We start from the raw sequence: 17785 nt of genomic DNA on the forward strand, positions 1-17785 counted from the left end.
TGGTGCTAGTTACAGAATATAACAGACGTAATATTTTTTATTATCTTTCATGAATTACAATAGAGGTTGTGTGACCAAAAATGAGATCTGTCTCATCCTCGCTTTAATTGTTCAGACCATCACTGCTCAGGTTCGAACACGTGAAATTACTTGCCATATCTTCAAATCTCCACTTGAATGAGCTTTTGTCTGTAGTTAAAAGTTATATAAGTTAATATATATATACACACACACACACCGATCGTGGTGTGAAATGAATGATGGGTTATGATGGAACTCTGAGAGGCGGAACGGAGTCGCGCTGCGCTGTTTCCGGTCGGACTGAAGAGGAGGCCGCACCGCGGGGTGGCGAGCAGGGGTCGAGCTTTATATTCCATCTCCACGGTAGTTTATATTCTAGTAATGTTGTAGTTTATGTTGTTAATGTATATTGTATCGCTGAGCGCCGCTTTATAATAGAACTGATCGGGCTTTTATTGATTTAAAATTGATTGTCGCGTGTCGAGCTGCTTTGGTTGTGAATGTAGAAACTGTGACTTATAACTTTTTATACTTTTATTATTTTGTTGTCCGCTCGTCAACAATTGAACCAGGACACACACACACACACACACACACACACACACACACACACATCATATACATACATACATACACAACACACACACATCACACACAGTAGCCTAGTGGGTAACACACTCGCCTATGAACCAGAAGACCCAGGTTCAAACCCCACACATCGTGTCCCTGAGCAGGACACTTAACCCTGAGTGTCTCCGGGGGGGGACTGTCCCCGTAAATACTGACTGTAAGTCGCTCTGGGTCAGGACGTCTGGTAAATGCGGTAAATGTTAAGAACATACACACAACACATCACACACAACACACACACACGCAGCCTAATGAGAATAATGGTTTTGAGCGTCTGCTTTTTTGTAGAAATGAAGGTATGACGGGCGTCTTGCAGAGAATCCACGCCGCCGTCCTCCAGCTGGTTCTGCTCCCGAGCCGGATCCGGAACCCGTCCCCGCGGCCGGACGCGTCCGAGGTCCTGACCCGCCACCTGGCGCAGCGCGGCCTGCCGCCCTGGACGTCCTTCTGTGTGCGCTACAGCGCCGTCAACAACGACCAGTTCGGCCGCTCCAGCTTCAACTGGGAGGTCCAGGGCCAGAATTACCAGATCCTTCGTACCGGCTGCTTCCCCTTCATCAAGTACCACTGCACCCGCGCGCCGGCGCAGGACCTGCGGCGCCAGGACCGCTTCTTCGGCGCGCTCAAGCTCGCCAACCTGGGTCAGTGGCGGGACGGGGTGTCGGGGACTCGGGGCGCGCCGCTCACGCTCCGCCTTCTCCCCGCAGGGCTCCCCTGCCTGGCCTACGGCGTGGGCTCCTGGATGATGGTGGGCGCGTCGGAGACGGTGCGGACGTCCGCCGGGCCCGTCACCGTCTACTTCCTGTACAGAGAGCAGGAGGGGGCGCGCTTCTGACGCCGCCGTTTCTCCTCCTCTTCTTCTGTGTTGGTCTGATCATCTCACCTCCTCTCGTACGGTGTCGTATTTCCTGGGTTTTTGTAGGTTAGTAGGAGGGTCTGGACCGGCGCCATCACCCTCATCTCTTAGGAGCTTGTCCAGAAGAAGACCTTCCAGATGATCGGTACTCTGATGCTTTCTCCTCTCAGTTATAAATCTGCCTGAAGGTTCCTGGTGAAGTGGAGCATCGTTCCTGGCGTCTCCTCGTTACTAAGCAGACTGGTGTTTTTCTTTTTATTCACCATGGTAACACACAGCAGGCGGAGTCGATCTTAATCAATCATAAACATCCAATCAGAATTATTTCACGGTGTCTATAATGTCCCGTCACTCGTGCAGTCGTCACTCTGGCTTTTCACACGTCGGTTGGTTTGGTGATGGAAGCCTAGCAGGTGAGACACCCCCCTATAACCAGTCAAGCATAAAGTCCCGGGTTCAAACCCCACTTACTACCACCGTGTCCCTGAGCTGGACACTTAACCCTGAGTGTCTCCAGGGGGGGGACTGTCCCTGTCACTACTGACTGTAAGTCGCTCTGGATAAGGGCGTCTGGTAAATGGCGGAAAAGTAAGTGTTGGGTATTTGGTTGTAGCCATTATGGTTCTGCATTAATCTGCTGGTTCCATTTCTGTCCTCAAATCTGATTGGCTAAAGGGCCACATGTTGCCAGGTGATGATCAGTGTTAATTGGATGAATTCCATGATTGATATTCCTCAACAGAAGGAAGATGAATAAATCCGAAGCCATGAAGGTGTCCTCTACGTGTCTACCAGGTGTTTATTTGTGTGGGTTTGTCTGATTCTGAATAAAGAGTGATCTATCGTAATGGCAAATTGAAATGTAGAATTTGATGTCCCTCCATAGGGAACAATAATTTTACTGCACGTTTTAGTGACAGGCGGAGTTAGAAAGTCACCTTGCCATCGTTCGTATTTACAGTAATCTGTTCTCACTGTTAGAATGTAATACATTAAAAGACCCCCCCAGTACAGCCCCTCCTGATGATGGCACCACGAGCAGGTTCTTCTGACGTCAGGAATCCTTCCTGTTAACCAGGGCGGAGCCACCAGGAGATGCCGTCCCTTGGTTCACTTGTCCTGTGTGGTGACAGTTGCCGTGCCGGATGTTCATGATGGTCATGATTCTGTGACTGTAAAATATATTTTCTATATGTTGTCTGTGGAATAAACCGGATGCTGTGATGTTCTAAAGGAATCTCAGATTTCCTCCCTACACGTGTTCTTATTTGGCCTATAATGTAGTGGTTCTGGGTGTGTGTTAGGGGTGTGGCAATATGGGCGTGGCTGTAGCAGGCAGCCAGTGAGGCATCCTGTATGTCTGTACAAGAAGTGGGAGGGGCCTAAATATAGCACATATACAGCACATAATCAATAATGCAATCGAGCAGAATGCGTGTGTTACAGGATGAATTGGTAGCATTTAGTGTGTCTGTAGGGGTGTGTTTAAGTGATGGACTGTGTGTGTGTGTGTGTCTTGTTTATTGCTCCGGGCTGATTGGTGACCACTGGGGGGGTGGACACTGACAAATAGCTCCTTTAATGACGGCTGCTCCAGTTGTGTGTGTTTGTGATATTTTCACATCGCAGGACCTTTACTCCCATTTCCTCAACACGTAAGTGTCCAGAAACGATCCGCACATTGACTTTGTCCTGCCAGTAGTTACCTTAGTTACCGGAACCTCGTATTTCTGTGCCAGATGTACAATGCCACCGCCTGCCGCTGCTTCTGTTTGTTCTCTACCAGGACCCAGATCACCTGGACCACCAGTCCAGAGTGAGGAGAATTTCTACTGTACAATTGTGACCTTTATCACGACCTGATAAATCCAGCTTTGTAGATCAGTCATCAGCCTGATTTTTTCATTTTAACCAAAAGGTGGATAAAACTAGAGGGGCAGTGGTGGCCTTGTGGTTAAGGAAGCGGCCCCGTAACCAGAAGGTTGCCGGTTCGAATCCCGATCCCTCCCGAGGATCCACTAGAAGCAAAGCACCGTCCCCACACCTCCACGGCCTCCCCGGGCGCCTGTCATGGTGCCCACTGCTCACGTCAGGGTGAATGGTTAAATACAGAGGACAAACGTTTCACTGTTGTTGCACCATGTGCTGTGCTGCTGTGTAATCAACAATGGTGACAATCACTTCACTTTTTTTTGATAAAGACCTGAATGCATAGTTACATTATGTGAATGTACTGGGTTACAGTATCCAGGATGGTACTGGTTACAGTATGTAGGATGTACTGGATTACATACCAGGATGTGCTGGTTACAGTATGTAGATGTACTGGTATACAGTATCCAGGATGTACTGGTTACAGTATGTAGATGTACTGGTTACAGTATCCAGGATGTGCTGGTTACAGTATGTAGATGTACTGGTTACAGTATCCAGGATGTGCTGGTTACAGTATGTAGATGTACTGGTTACAGTATCCAGGATGTACTGGTTACAGTATGTAGATGTACTGGTTACAGTATGTAGATGTACTGGTTACAATATCCAGGATGTACTGGTTACAGTATCCAGGATGTACTGGTTACAGTATCCAGAATGTACTGGTTACAGTATGTAGATGTACTGGTTACAATATCCAGGATGTGCTGGTTACAGTATGTAGATGTACTGGTTACAGTATCCAGGATGTGCTGGTTACAGTATGTAGATGTACTGGTTACAGTATCCAGGATGTGCTGGTTACAGTATGTAGATGTACTGGTTACAGTATCCAGGATGTGCTGGTTACAGTATGTAGATGTACTGGTTACAGTATCCAGGAGTGCTGGTTACAGTATGTAGATGTACTGGTTACAGTATCCAGGATGTACTGGTTACAGTATGTAGATGTACTGGTTACAATATCCAGGATGTACTGGTTACAGTATCCAGGATGTACTGGTTACAGTATCCAGAATGTACTGGTTACAGTATGTAGATGTACTGGTTACAATATCCAGGATGTGCTGGTTACAGTATGTAGATGTACTGGTTACAATATCCAGGATGTGCTGGTTACAGTATGTAGATGTACTGGTTACAGTATCCAGGATGTGCTGGTTACAGTATGTAGATGTACTGGTTACAGTATCCAGGATGTGCTGGTTACAGTATGTAGATGTACTGGTTACAGTATCCAGGATGTGCTGGTTACAGTATGTAGATGTACTGGTTACAGTATCCAGGATGTACTGGTTACAGTATGTAGATGTACTGGTTACAGTATCCAGGATGTACTGGTTACAGTATCCAGGATGTACTGGTTACAGTATGTAGATGTACTGGTTACAATATCCAGGATGTACTGGTTACAATATCCAGGATGTACTGGTTACAATAACCAGGATGTACTGGTTACAGTATGTAGATGTACTGGTTACAGTATCCAGGATGTACTGGTTACAGTATGTAGATGTACTGGTTACAATATCCAGGATGTACTGGTTACAGTATGTAGATGTACTGGTTACAATATCCAGGATGTGCTGGTTACAGTATGTAGATGTACTGGTTACAGTATCCAGGATGTGCTGGTTACAGTATGTAGATGTACTGGTTACAATATCCAGGATGTGCTGGTTACAGTATGTAGATGTACTGGTTACAGTATCCAGGATGTGCTGGTTACAGTATGTAGATGTACTGGTTACAGTATCCAGGATGTGCTGGTTACAGTATGTAGATGTACTGGTTACAGTATCCAGGATGTACTGGTTACAGTATGTAGATGTACTGGTTACAGTATCCAGGATGTACTGGTTACAGTATGTAGATGTACTGGTTACAATATCCAGGATGTACTGGTTACAATAACCAGGATGTACTGGTTACAGTATGTAGATGTACTGGTTACAGTATCCAGGATGTACTGGTTACAGTATGTAAGATGTACTGGTTACAATATCCAGGATGTACTGGTACAGTATCCAGGATGTAACTGGTTACAATAACCAGGATGTACTGGTTACAGTATGTAGATGTACTGGTTACAGTATCCAGGAATGTAATTGTTACAGTATGTAGATGTACTGGTTACAATATCCAGGATGTACTGGTTACAGTATCCAGGATGTACTGGTTACAATAACCAGGATGTACTGGTTACAGTATGTAGATGTACTGGTTACAGTATCCAGGATGTGCTGGTTACAGTATGTAGATGTACTGGTTACAATATCCAGGATGTACTGGTTACAGTATCCAGGATGTACTGGTTACAATAACCAGGATGTACTGGTTACAGTATGTAGATGTACTGGTTACAGTATCCAGGATGTACTGGTTACAGTATGTAGATGTACTGGTTACAGTATCCAGGATGTACTGGTTACAGTATGTAGATGTACTGGTTACAGTATCCAGGATGTACTGGTTACAGTATGTATAATTCGATGCATGGTCTGTGAAGGTTGTGTCTGTTTCCCACCTGACCAGCACAGTATTTATACAAGACTGAAGCGTGGCCTGAAATTCTTTGCGTAAAGTAAAGTGAAGTGGTTGTCACACGTGATGGACCGTGTGCTGTGCTGCTGTGTACACAGTGAAATTTGTCCTCTGCATTTAACCCATCACCCTGAGTGAGCAGTGGGCAGCCATGACAGGTGCCCGGGGTGTGTTTAATAGTGTTGGTGCCTGTTCTCCGTTAACAGTTGAGGACATTTTTTTATTGTTTTAAAAATGATGGGAAAATGCATTTGGATTCATTTAATATGAAATTATCATTGGATAAAATAAATCCACATTCAGATGTACTCTTCCCATCTCCTGAGTGTGTGTGATCACAGTATGAAGGCTGCAGCACTCTGCCATTGAGAGGGTGTGTGTGTGTGTGTGTGTGTGTGTGTGTGTGTGTGTGTGTGTGTGTGTGTGTGTGTGTGTGCACGCGCGTGTGCTAATGGAGAACGCTCTGAGTCGTGCTGGTGGTCAGCACTCGCGTCTCGGCTGCTGGACGTGTTTTATTTTCAGGGCCTGCTGCCATTTTCATGTTGGGTAATTTGTTTTGTGCTTTGTGTGTCAGCAGGTGGTGAACACAACTTCATATCGCTCTCCTGAAATCATTCCGTCTGCTGGTCTGCAGGATTTTCCACCTGTTCCTGCCTCAGCATCCCATTACACACCCACACACACTCTATTAAATGTGTTCACCCGGAACTTTTGGTGTTTAAGGTGCCTGCTGGCTGTACTGCACCTCGGTCACATGCCCAGTGGTCAGCGGGGCTGGTCAGCCACTGGTGCAGTTTGGACCTGAAACCATGTTCCAGTTGATCTCCCATCTCAGTTTTCACAGACTGGCCCAGGAGGGTTCTGAAAACGGCTTGTTCTTCTGCAATAATAGATCTCCGTCCAGAACAAAGTGGTGAAATGACAGAAGCAGCTTGAGATCCTGTTCTTCATCGTCAGAAGGTTTGCTGTTATGACCCAGACATTGAGGTTCCAGATGTGGGTTGCAGTTCAGAGGACAAGTAATAGAGGCTGGTCTAGGCTGACCACTGTCGTTTATTTAAATCAAAAATAGTTTGATGAATAATGTGGTGTGCTTGAGATCCCTGAAAAACCTGTGGACGTGAGACCTGATCTCCTGACCTCCTCTGATCATTCACTCCAGATTAAAAGTTAAAGGGGTCGATGTCAGAGGTCATGTAAACCGACGCTGTCTGTCCACCATACCTCTCCATATGGTCTGGGTCTCTTCTTCTCTCTTCTCTTCCATCTCTTCAGCCTTTTTCCACCTGGTATGGCATACAATGTTCTACCAGGGTTCTGTTTGGGGACGTGCAGGGAGACGCCACTCAGGACTGAGATTTTCTGAATCTCAGATTTTCAGCGACCGAGACACCTACAGTCTCTCTGCCTGTCTGATCCTCGGGTGGAAACCGGACCTGGTGTGTCTTTCTGATCCTCCTCACTGCTGCGTGGCTGTAACCAGACGCCGGATTTCACTGTAACGGAACCGAAATCTGTGATCGGCATCCGGCCCACCGTACACCCCTCAATCTTCTCTCCCATCATGCAATGCGAGTTTAACCTTATTTACTGCCTGTCACAATAAATATGATGTGTTCTTACTCACAGCTCCACCCACCGTCTGTAACCTGCAGAGGTGTCCAGGTCCAGTCATTCCTCAGTGGTCAGCTGTGCTGATGTCATGTCACTGTTGTAGACAGGGTGAGCTGTTGGTGGTCCGTGTGGTGATGGTCAGGGTGTGACCGCTGGTGACGGGGACGAGTGACCGTGTCACTGCTGGATGCTGTAAGACCCCCTTTAACTCGACACACTCAACATTTTAGAAGTGATTCACGTCGCTGCAGGAACGATGTCACCAGATGCAGCAGTGACCCCATCGTGACCTGGCACTGGTGTCCATGTGGAGGATGAGTAGGAGGTGAAGGAGGCATCGGTGTCTGATTCACTGCTGTTGAAATATTGAAGGAGGCGCTGCAGCTGATTGGTGTGACGGCGCCTGATGAACCTATTTAATGACGAGTGAATAATGGAGCAGGCGGCTCAGTTACAGAACCTGCAGGAGGTCCATGCAGCCGAGACCAGGTCAACCTCCACCTGACAGAGAATACACACACACACAGTTCACACTTCACCGTGATACTCATCTGTAATCTGGATAACACTGAACGAGGCCCTTAGTCCTCGTTCTGATTAAATTTGGCCCTTTGGGGTTTCTCTGGCTGTGGATCAATGCATTAAACTGATTCAGATGAATCCTCCAGGTCCTTCTCCTGTACCAGTGTGGCCTGTTTGAAGGGTCTAATAACCTTGGCTGGTGGGGGGTGATTATCTAATGGAGGCTAAGAGTTCATCAAAGCCTGTTTAGATGGGCTGCTGCTGGGCTCCAATTAGAAGATTAAACCAGTGTCTCCTGGGCACTATGCAGCATGTTCCGCCAACCTTGTACACACCATGTGCTGACCTGGTACACATCCTGTCCACACCCCATACAAACCTTGTACCCACACTCTCATTTCGTTCTAAAGTCCTACAATCACCTATCACTTCATCTGTCTCAGAACAACCTCCTGGCTTCAGAGCAGGCCATTCTACTGAGATGGCCCTTCTGGCTGTTTCTGAGGAGCTACATGCAGTCAGATCAGCAAAACTTTTCCTGTACTCCTCGACCTCTCTGCAGCATTTGATACAATTAAGTATAAGACTCTCCTGTCTATCCTCAAGAGAGTTGGAATTTGGGGCTCAGCATGGCAGTGGTTTGCCTTCTACCTTGATGAGCTGTCTTACCAAGTGACTTGGAAAGGATCCACGTCTGCTTCAAACAGACTCTCCACTGGTGTCCCTCAAGGCTCAGTACTCGGTCCTCTCCTTTTCTCTCTCTACACAACAAGATTTATTTTAAGCCCAAATGTATTTACAGTACGTCTCAATGGGCTTTGACAGACCCTGCAGATGACACCCTCCACACTTGACCCTTCGGCACACAAGGAAAAATTTGTGTGAGCTGCAGTGTAGCAGGGGAACTCTGAAGCCGAAAGCTCATCCACTTGCCAAGAAGTTGTTCATTCTCGATACCAGTAAGAGCCCAGAGTCTTTTGAGCATAATTCTCATGTAGGGCAGTACTCTGTTAACAAGCCACTCAGGAAATCAGGGACCTGTCTGTGTTGAGCTTTTTTTGTAAAAGAATTTTATAGTCTATGTGTGAAAATCACTTGGTGAGGGCATTTTCTATAGGTGTAACTATAGACAACCAACTCTCCCTCTTGATTCACATCACCAACCTTCTACTACCAACATAGATAAAGTGAAGTGATTGTCACTTGTGATACACAGCAGCACAGCACACGGTGCACACAGTGAAATGTGTCCTCTGTATTTAACCATCACCCTGAGTGAGCAGTGGGCGGCCATGACAGGCGTGTGTGGGGACGGTGCTTTACTCAGTGGCACCTTGGTGGATCGGGATTCGAACCGGCAACCTTCCTGATTACGGGGCCGCTTCCTTAACCGCTAGGCCACCACTGCCCCTAGTTAAAGCTTACAGCACCTGGTATTCCCAGGCAGGGTTAGGGTTAGGGTACCAAGTACTAACCAGGCCCAACCCTTCTTAGCTTCCTAGATCAGACGAGACCGGGCGTTCTTCGGCTGGTATGGCCGTAATTAAAACACAAAAGCATCACCTCCCCGTCGGGGAATCGAACCCCCTTCTCCCGCATGACAGGCGGGGATACTCACCACTATACTAACGAGGAGATGGCAATTCCTTCTACATAGGTCTACCTCTGACTACAGCTAATACAGAACGCAGCAGCACCTTCTCGAATTCTCCACACCACACGACCCCACCACTACGCTCCCTCCACTGGCTCCCACCCAGTTAGAAATGTAGAGACCTGTCAACTCATAGCCCCGCCTCCATTAAGTTGTAATGAGGCCGGCCTTTGTTTATGGCTTGTGAGGCCTGTGGCTGTCATTAGTTAAGACCAATCAGAAACCAGCAACTGGACTTTAATGAAACCACTCAGATGCTCATCTGTCAGGAGAAACCAGGAGGTTCTTTGTAATCGGTGACCCTTACCGGGCAGGGATATGAATCATGGGGTGGAGGAATCTGCCTGCCCTTCTTGCAGGGTAGGAGGTGGGTGGGTTTAATGTACATTAAAATAAAATCAAACGGTTAACACCTAAGCCAGGGTATGATTTATGATGTGACCTTCCTACTTCCTGTGCAAACATCACCACTGGCACCTGACCCCAATCATTTTACAGTGGCCCAGCCCCGCCTTGCCACGCCCCGTCTGCCCCGTCCTGCTGCTCCACTTGCTGTTGCTGTAAATGTTGTTTATAGGAGGGGAGAGAGAAAAGCCTCACTGCTGCACATCCCTCTTCACCCTCTTTATTTCTACATACACACACACATACATATACAACACACATACATATACAACATCCACATACAACACACATTCATCACATACATATACTATACACACACATACAACACATACATATACAACATCCACATACAACACACATTCATCACATACATATGCACACACACACACACACACACACACACATCACATACGTATACAACACACATACAACACATACATATACAACATCCACATACAACAAACATACAACAGACATTCATCACATACATATACAACACACATACACACACACACACACACATACAACACATACACATACTATACACACACACATCACATACATATACAACACACATACACACACATCACACACACTGTACACATACACATACACATACTATACACACACATTCATCACATACATATACAACACACATACAACACATACATATACACATCCACATACAACAAACATACAACACACATTCATCACATACATATACAACACACATACACACACACACATTCATCACATACGTATACAACACACATACAACACATACATATACAACATCCACATACAACAGACATTCATCACATACACATACAACACATACATATAAAACATCCACATACAACAAACATACAACACACATTCATCACATACATATACGTACATACACACACACCACACACACATACAACACATATATATACTACACACATACACATCACACACACATACACATACTATACACACACACATTCATCACATACATATACAACGCACATACACACACACCACACACACATATACTACACACATACACACACATTCATCACATACAAATACAATCAATTTACAACATGCAAAACACATTTACAAGCTGAAAACCAGAACAGAAAGTTTCGCAGGGTGAAGTAAAGTGAACGTGAGACTGTATGTGCTGCTTTATAGGAATTATTTCAGCCAACTGTTTCTGGTTTAGAATTTTAGATTCTGAGCAGAATTAATGAAACTCGTGAAACACACACTTCTGGTCTATCCAACCTACCCTTCCATTTTGAGTCACTTGATGCTTGTAAATTTGTTTTATGAAATGTTTATTTGACTTGTATTAAAAGATTTATGACTGATCCTGACATGACCGATGTTCAGATGGTCAGGCCCCAGTCGTGTCCTTGAGTGCGGCCCTGGCGGCGTGCTCCTAACACCACTGTTTGATCTGGGGGATGATGGAGCAAAGCGAAGCTCTCAAAGTTTACCACCTTTTATGTGGTGGAGTTCTGGGGCAGAAGCTGATCAATTCTCAAGGTCATTGGCAGTGAGGAACTCGTGGTGAGGCGGAGCCATTGTCCTGTTCAGAAAGCTTCTCCACCCATCCACCATCAGCGGCTGTGATGAAATTTATCCGCTGACGGGAGAGGTCAGAGGTCACGGATAAATGCTGGAGCCGCAGGCTGCAGAATGTCCCATAATTCCCTCTTAGTTGAGTGAAAGGACCTGGATATCATTTCACCTGCGGCCCCGGTAACACACACTTTTCTCCCTACAATTCGCACTATCATCTCCATGGAGACGGGAGTGGTGGGCCCGATTCACCAGCCTCCTTCTGACCTCGTTCCTGCTTTTTAAAGTCGGGGTGGATGAGAGGGTTAATACTGTGAAAAACACACAAACATTTATTCTGTAGGAGGAAATGGATTGTGGGTCGGCCACCTGTCCGGCTGTTATTGCGGTCATGTGACCGGAGGCGTTTATCTGATTAAACTTTCCACCAAGTTGGAGGCTTTGGTTTGAAATCCTAAGTGAGAGTGGAGCAGTGAACGTCACCTCTCATCCCATAATGAAACGTGAGGCAGAAAGAAGATGGAGCGGAAACAAAGGAGACGTGTGGAGAAGAGCAACCACCACCGCCATTAACTCCACAGTCTGGTCACCACACACACACACACACACAGGTATTACAGGTGGTAAATACACCATAAGTTCATCAGTAATCTCCAGTCTTTCCCGCTTCCTCTCTCTCCTCCAGCAAGTGTGTGTGTGATGAAGTTGTTGAGAAGGTCGTCCACTTCCCTCCGCTCGTCTTTATTAAGACCCAGATCAGTCGGCCCGCCGCGCCTCCATAATACCTCTGCGCCTCCTGCCCCGGGCGCCTCATCTTCCGCCCCCTGCCCCGCCCGCCGCCATCACCATGCTTCATTACCAAACAAAATATAAACGTTGCGCTCCATTAGGGACGACTTTAGCACCGAAAGCACATAAGACGCGTTTCACCTCATCAGCAGCCCCAACACAGAGAGAGACGGAAAAGAAGCCATTTCCTCCAGACACGGAGATGCAGGAAAATGTGTCCAGATTATGAAAATACGGCAGCGCTGCTGGTTCATATTACGTGTAATGGCTTCTCATCTAATGGAGGTAAACGAGGGCGCCGGGAAGTTTAAAGGAAAGCTCCACTTCCTTACGAATAAAGAGGAGGTGACATGTGACCAGCGCCTCATTATCATATAACATCGTTCCTCCTAAAAAAAGAATCCGCTCATCACTACACACTCTGATGTGAGCGAGATTCCTCTTCTGTTCTGAGAACTGCTGTCTCCACCAGCAGTGGTCACCTCCCGAACCGCCGAGGTGCCACTGAGGTCCCCTTGATGAAGGTCCCGTCCCCACACGCTGCTCCCCGGGCGCCTGGCATGGTGCTGGTGAGGAACAGTGAGGTGCAGTTTTAGTGTGGACAAGCCTGAATTCCTACAGATCTGAACCAGACAAGAACTTTAAATATTATAAGACATTTCTGACTTTAAAATATGATTTTAACTTTCCACTCCCTCCAAGCTCTCATGTTCACTGCGTCCACACCTCCAGCACTCCTGCCTTTCCATCCACATCTCGGATAAACTGGTCCAGCGTCAGGTCATCGGGTCCCCGGGTTTAATGCAGGTAGAGAAGACAAACCGCTTTCATGGACGCCCCAGGGGACCCCGGCGCTGCAGCACTTCCAAACGTGACCCGGTAAACACGCGCTGACGGCCACAGCTATTTACACTGCAGCCTGGTGGGAGATGAGGAGGCTTCACGGATCTTCAGCCCCGCCCTGTCTTGTTGCTTATTATTATGAATATTTTGCTGCCTGGTGCTGGTCGGTATGGAAGTGTGTTGTGATGATGTGCAGACGTCTTTATGTAAATGCAGCGCTGCGCCCGCAGCCATCGTCACGCTGATCACTGCGCTGCCATCTGACCCACAGCGCTCTGTGGCGGTGAGATGTTAAACTGAGCCTGGAGGACAGCAGCTTTATGGATGTGTGTGTGTGTGTGTGTGTGTGTGATTGACAGGGTATAGAGCCGTGCCTCCCGTCCTCACCCCTTTTAGCACTTTTGTTCGCAGAGTCCCTCAGGAGAACAGCACAGATGAGGCCCTGATGGTGACAAAAGGCCCTGATGACACACACACACACCCCTTCTGTAAGATGCCGAGTGTGTGTGTGTGTGTGTGTGTGTGTGCGGGCACTCTGATGTCTTGTTTACACTGTTCACACTCCAGACTTTAAGTCCATCTTTTCAGCAGCAGTCACTGCAGACACCGTGGTGGACGTGACCTTCAGACCTGGTGGCTGCCCCGCCCACACATGACCCCTCACTGACCCAGGGGTCACAGCGGAAACACTGTAAAACACGATAATAAAAATACGACCATCAATCTTGTTCTGTTTTGTGGCCGTGTTAGCGATGAGATGGAATGAAGATTCAGAGATATCAGAAGTATAAATGAATATTATTAAATCACAAATGAAAATGAAGAATTTTTTTAAACATCTGATCTTCACATAGATCCACACGCAAACCGACTTGCCTCCATACAGAAGAATAGAACAGATCCGCGTCATTATCACGTTATCTCATTCCAATAAAGAGCTACAGATTTATTTAATGCTGCTGTTTCATCCTCCGTTTGATCAGGGCTCCGATTAAATATTTCACCTTTCTTTAAAAATATCAAAATGGATTTTTTTTATTTCATAATTTTATTTTATATATATATATTTTTTTTTCTGCTATTTACCTCTGTTTTTGCTGCTATTACTTCAGTTTCCATCCACTTTCTGCCGTAACAAATGAAATTTCCCACTTTTCAACCTAATAAAGGTTGATCTTATCTTATCCTAATAATTATGAGTCGCTTGAGCTTGCGTGTGTTTCTGTAAATTAAAAGTAAAATTCTCCATGGCGACGAGAAGCTGTACATTTTAAAAGACGTGCATTACATTTAAAGTGTGTGTGTGTCGGTGTGTGCGTTTGTGTAACTGTGCACTGATACCCCTGCGCGAGACGATCACTGATCACTGATCAGCCCATAAATAATCATCAATAATAAATGGATCATCAATAATGAAGGTGCTCGGATTTAAATAAGAGGGCGAGATCTTCATCTTCTTCCTCCTCCTCCTCCTCGTCCATTTATTCATAACCGATCATACCTCACATTTCCCGCTAAAAACCCACGATACTGGGCTGTGAAGTAAACGGTTAATGTAAGTGGGCGTGTCCGCATGTAAGTGGGGCGTGTCGGTATGTAAACGGGCGTGTCCTCACCTCGGCAAGTCACTCACGGCTCGCCGGGACACGCGTCCAGTCGCGTCCCGCCAGCGGCGGAGTCCAGGTGAGTTCCCGTCTTCACACTAAACTCCAGCGAGCAGGACCATGAAGTAAAGTCCGAATAAAGTGCGTGGTTGGCGGCTCCAGGGTCCATGGAGGCCTCGCAGAACCAGGTGGCGAGGCGCGCCTGTTCGGGACGCACATCGTGTGTCTGCTGCTGATGGAGGGACAGGAGCGCCTGTTCTGGGCGCAGATCTCCAACACCTGCTGCGCCGCTTCAGCTACAACGAGATCCACAACCGACGCGTGGCCGCTGGGCATCACTGCGTGCAGTGCACCCCCCGGTCCAGCTGGAGCTGCTGCGGCGCGCCGGCGCCATGCCCGTGTCGTCGCGCGCGCTGCGGCATGATCACCCGGCGGGAGGCCGAGCGCCTGTGCCGCTCCTTCCTGGGGACCCACAACCCCCCGCGGCTGCCCGACAGCTTCGCGTTCGACGTGACGCACGGGTGCGCGTGGGGCTGCAGGGGCAGCTTCATCCCGGCCCGGTACAACAGGTACGTCGGTGACGTCACGCCTAGAATAAAAAAGTGAAAGCGAAGTGGTTGTCATTGTGATCACGGTGACAGGACACGTGTCCTCTTGGTGAGCACCACGACAGGCGCCCGGGGAGCAGCGTGTGGGGACGGGACCTTCATCAAGGGGACCTCAGTGGGGACCTCGGCGGACCGGGATCATCAGGATCAGTTCAAATTCGATCCGGACAATTCCGTTCAAACGCCCAAACATTTCAACAAATTCACTTTCTTCGCCGTTGTATTTTTTTATTAAATCAAATCAGTTTTCAGAAATATAAAAACGCTAAAAATCATTGCGTAAATCCGCAGTGATCCTGAATAAATGTCGAGTGATTAAATTAATTTTATTCGTTATTCGACGCATTTGAAATGTGCTTTTGGTTCATTCCGTTGCGTATCATCTGGTTTTAATTCCACGAATAAATGAAGTGATCGTATTAAAAGCCGAAGATAATAATAAATAAAAATAGTTTCCTGTACATTATGCAGATTTTTCGTTCCGTTTGGATTATTTCCATTTCAGCTCCCGGGCCAAATGCATCAAGTGCAGCCTGTGCGGCCTCTACTTCTCCCCCAACAAGTTCATCTTCCACTCGCACCGCGCCGCGGACTCCCGCTACACGCAGCCCGACGCCGCCAACTTCAACTCGTGGCGCCGCCACCTGCGTCTGACGGACCGCGCGTCGCCCGACGACGTGCTCCACGCGTGGGAGGACGTCAAGGCCATGTTCAACGGCGGCAGCCGCAAGAGGGCGCCGCCCTGCTCCCCGGAGCGCCCCCCCGAGGCGGAGGGGGGCGGCCGCAGCTTCCCGCTGGTCCCGCTGGTCCTGCCCAAGATGCCGCCCCCCTCTCTTCCCGCGCCCTACGGCGGCCTGTACCCGCCCTTCCCGCTCCTCTGGCCCCCGTGCTGCTCCAGCGCGGTCCCCGCCCGGCCCCCGAGCCACGCCTCCGCCTTCACACCCGTGCTGAAGGCCGCGGGGAGCGTCGGCAGACCGTACGAGGGCGAGGACAGCGCGGAGGAGGCCGAGGTGGACGTGGAGTCCCAGGAGGTGCGGAAAGAAGCAGAGCGGCGGCTTTAGAACATCTGGAAAAATCGCCTTCTGATTTGTGTCTTCTCGTTCTGTCCAGGTTCACAGAGAGCAGAGACGCTGTCATACACGCATCCTGCAGGACGACGGGGGGACTCTTCATCAGGCCGCGTCTTCTCCAGCAGCACCTTCTAAACGCGCTGCCTTCTCCGTTCCAGACGCTCGAGAAGAAGAACCATCGTCTACTGTAGACGAGACCGAAGCCAAGATCCCGCAGAGCCTGGAGAGCAGGGCGAGGGTCCGTCCGTCTTTCTGAAGTCCATAAAAATACACTTTCATCCAAAAAGGGCAGAACTTGTTACCAGCTCAGTAGAGGTGGTGGGACCAAGTAACCCACCAAATACCTCCTCAGAAGTCTCCGGAACATTCTCTTTTACTTGTGCTGGGTTTTAAGTTGTGCTGTGTTGAAGTTCTGTTTTTTGTGTCGTGTTGTGTTGTGAAGTGGTATTGTGTGTTTTACATTGTGTCATGTTCTGGAGTGGTGACGTGTTCTCTGTTGTTGTCATTCCACGCCTTATGTGAAAAAGTGATTGTCATTGTGAAACACAGCACACCACACGGTGCACACAAAGTGTGTCCTCTGCTTGAAACCCATCACCCTTGGTAAGCAGTGGCACCTTGGCAGCTCAGGATTCAAACCGGCAACCTTCTGATTATGGGGCCACTTCCTAAACCGCTAGGCCACCACTGCCAGCTGTTACATTGCAAAGAAGTGTTGCTCGTCATGTAGAGTTGTCACGTTACATTGTGGAGCGGAGACGTGTCACTCGTTATGTAGAGTTGTTACGTTACGTTGTGGAGTGGTGACATCTCGCTCGTTATGTCGACGTGTCACGTTACATTGTGGAGTGGTGATGTTTAGCTTGTTATATTGTGACGTGTTGATCGCTATGTCGACATGGGTGTTACGTTGCAGAGCGGTGACGTTTCGCTTGTTATATAGTGACGTGTCGCATAGCGTTGCGGTGACGTGTTGCTTATTATGTCGAGTTGTAGTGTTACATTGCGGAGCGGTGACGTTTCCTTGTTATATGGTGACATGTCGCTCGTTATGTCAACTTGTTGCGTTATGTTCCGCAACAAACACGACAAATCGACATAACGATTTGTTGTGAAGC

General features: G+C 47.8%; 1 protein-coding gene and 1 pseudogene across 3 annotated transcripts; both read left to right on the plus strand.

Annotated features, from left to right (window-relative positions):
* Positions 1–315: 315 nt before the first annotated feature.
* LOC114779508 (uncharacterized protein C15orf61-like) lies at positions 316–2740 on the plus strand. 3 transcript variants are annotated; one of them, XM_028967362.1, is made up of 3 exons: positions 785–844; positions 940–1292; positions 1359–2740. In XM_028967362.1, the coding sequence occupies exons 1-3, from the start codon at positions 840–842 to the stop codon at positions 1484–1486; spliced, it is 486 nt and encodes a 161-aa protein (XP_028823195.1). In that variant the 5' UTR covers positions 785–839; the 3' UTR covers positions 1487–2740. The 3 variants fall into 3 exon arrangements, with proteins under 3 accessions (XP_028823194.1, XP_028823195.1, XP_028823193.1); XM_028967361.1 differs by lacking the exon at positions 785–844 and adding an exon at positions 316–384 and having other exon boundaries at positions 940–2740; XM_028967360.1 differs by having other exon boundaries at positions 940–2740.
* A 10362-nt stretch (positions 2741–13102) lies between these two features.
* LOC114779570 (SKI family transcriptional corepressor 1 homolog-B-like) lies at positions 13103–16923 on the plus strand (annotated as a pseudogene).
* The last annotated feature ends 862 nt before the right edge of the window (positions 16924–17785 follow it).

This window comes from Denticeps clupeoides, unplaced genomic scaffold (genome assembly GCF_900700375.1).
Source record: "Denticeps clupeoides unplaced genomic scaffold, fDenClu1.1, whole genome shotgun sequence".
NCBI classification, from domain to species: Eukaryota; Metazoa; Chordata; class Actinopteri; order Clupeiformes; family Denticipitidae; genus Denticeps; species Denticeps clupeoides.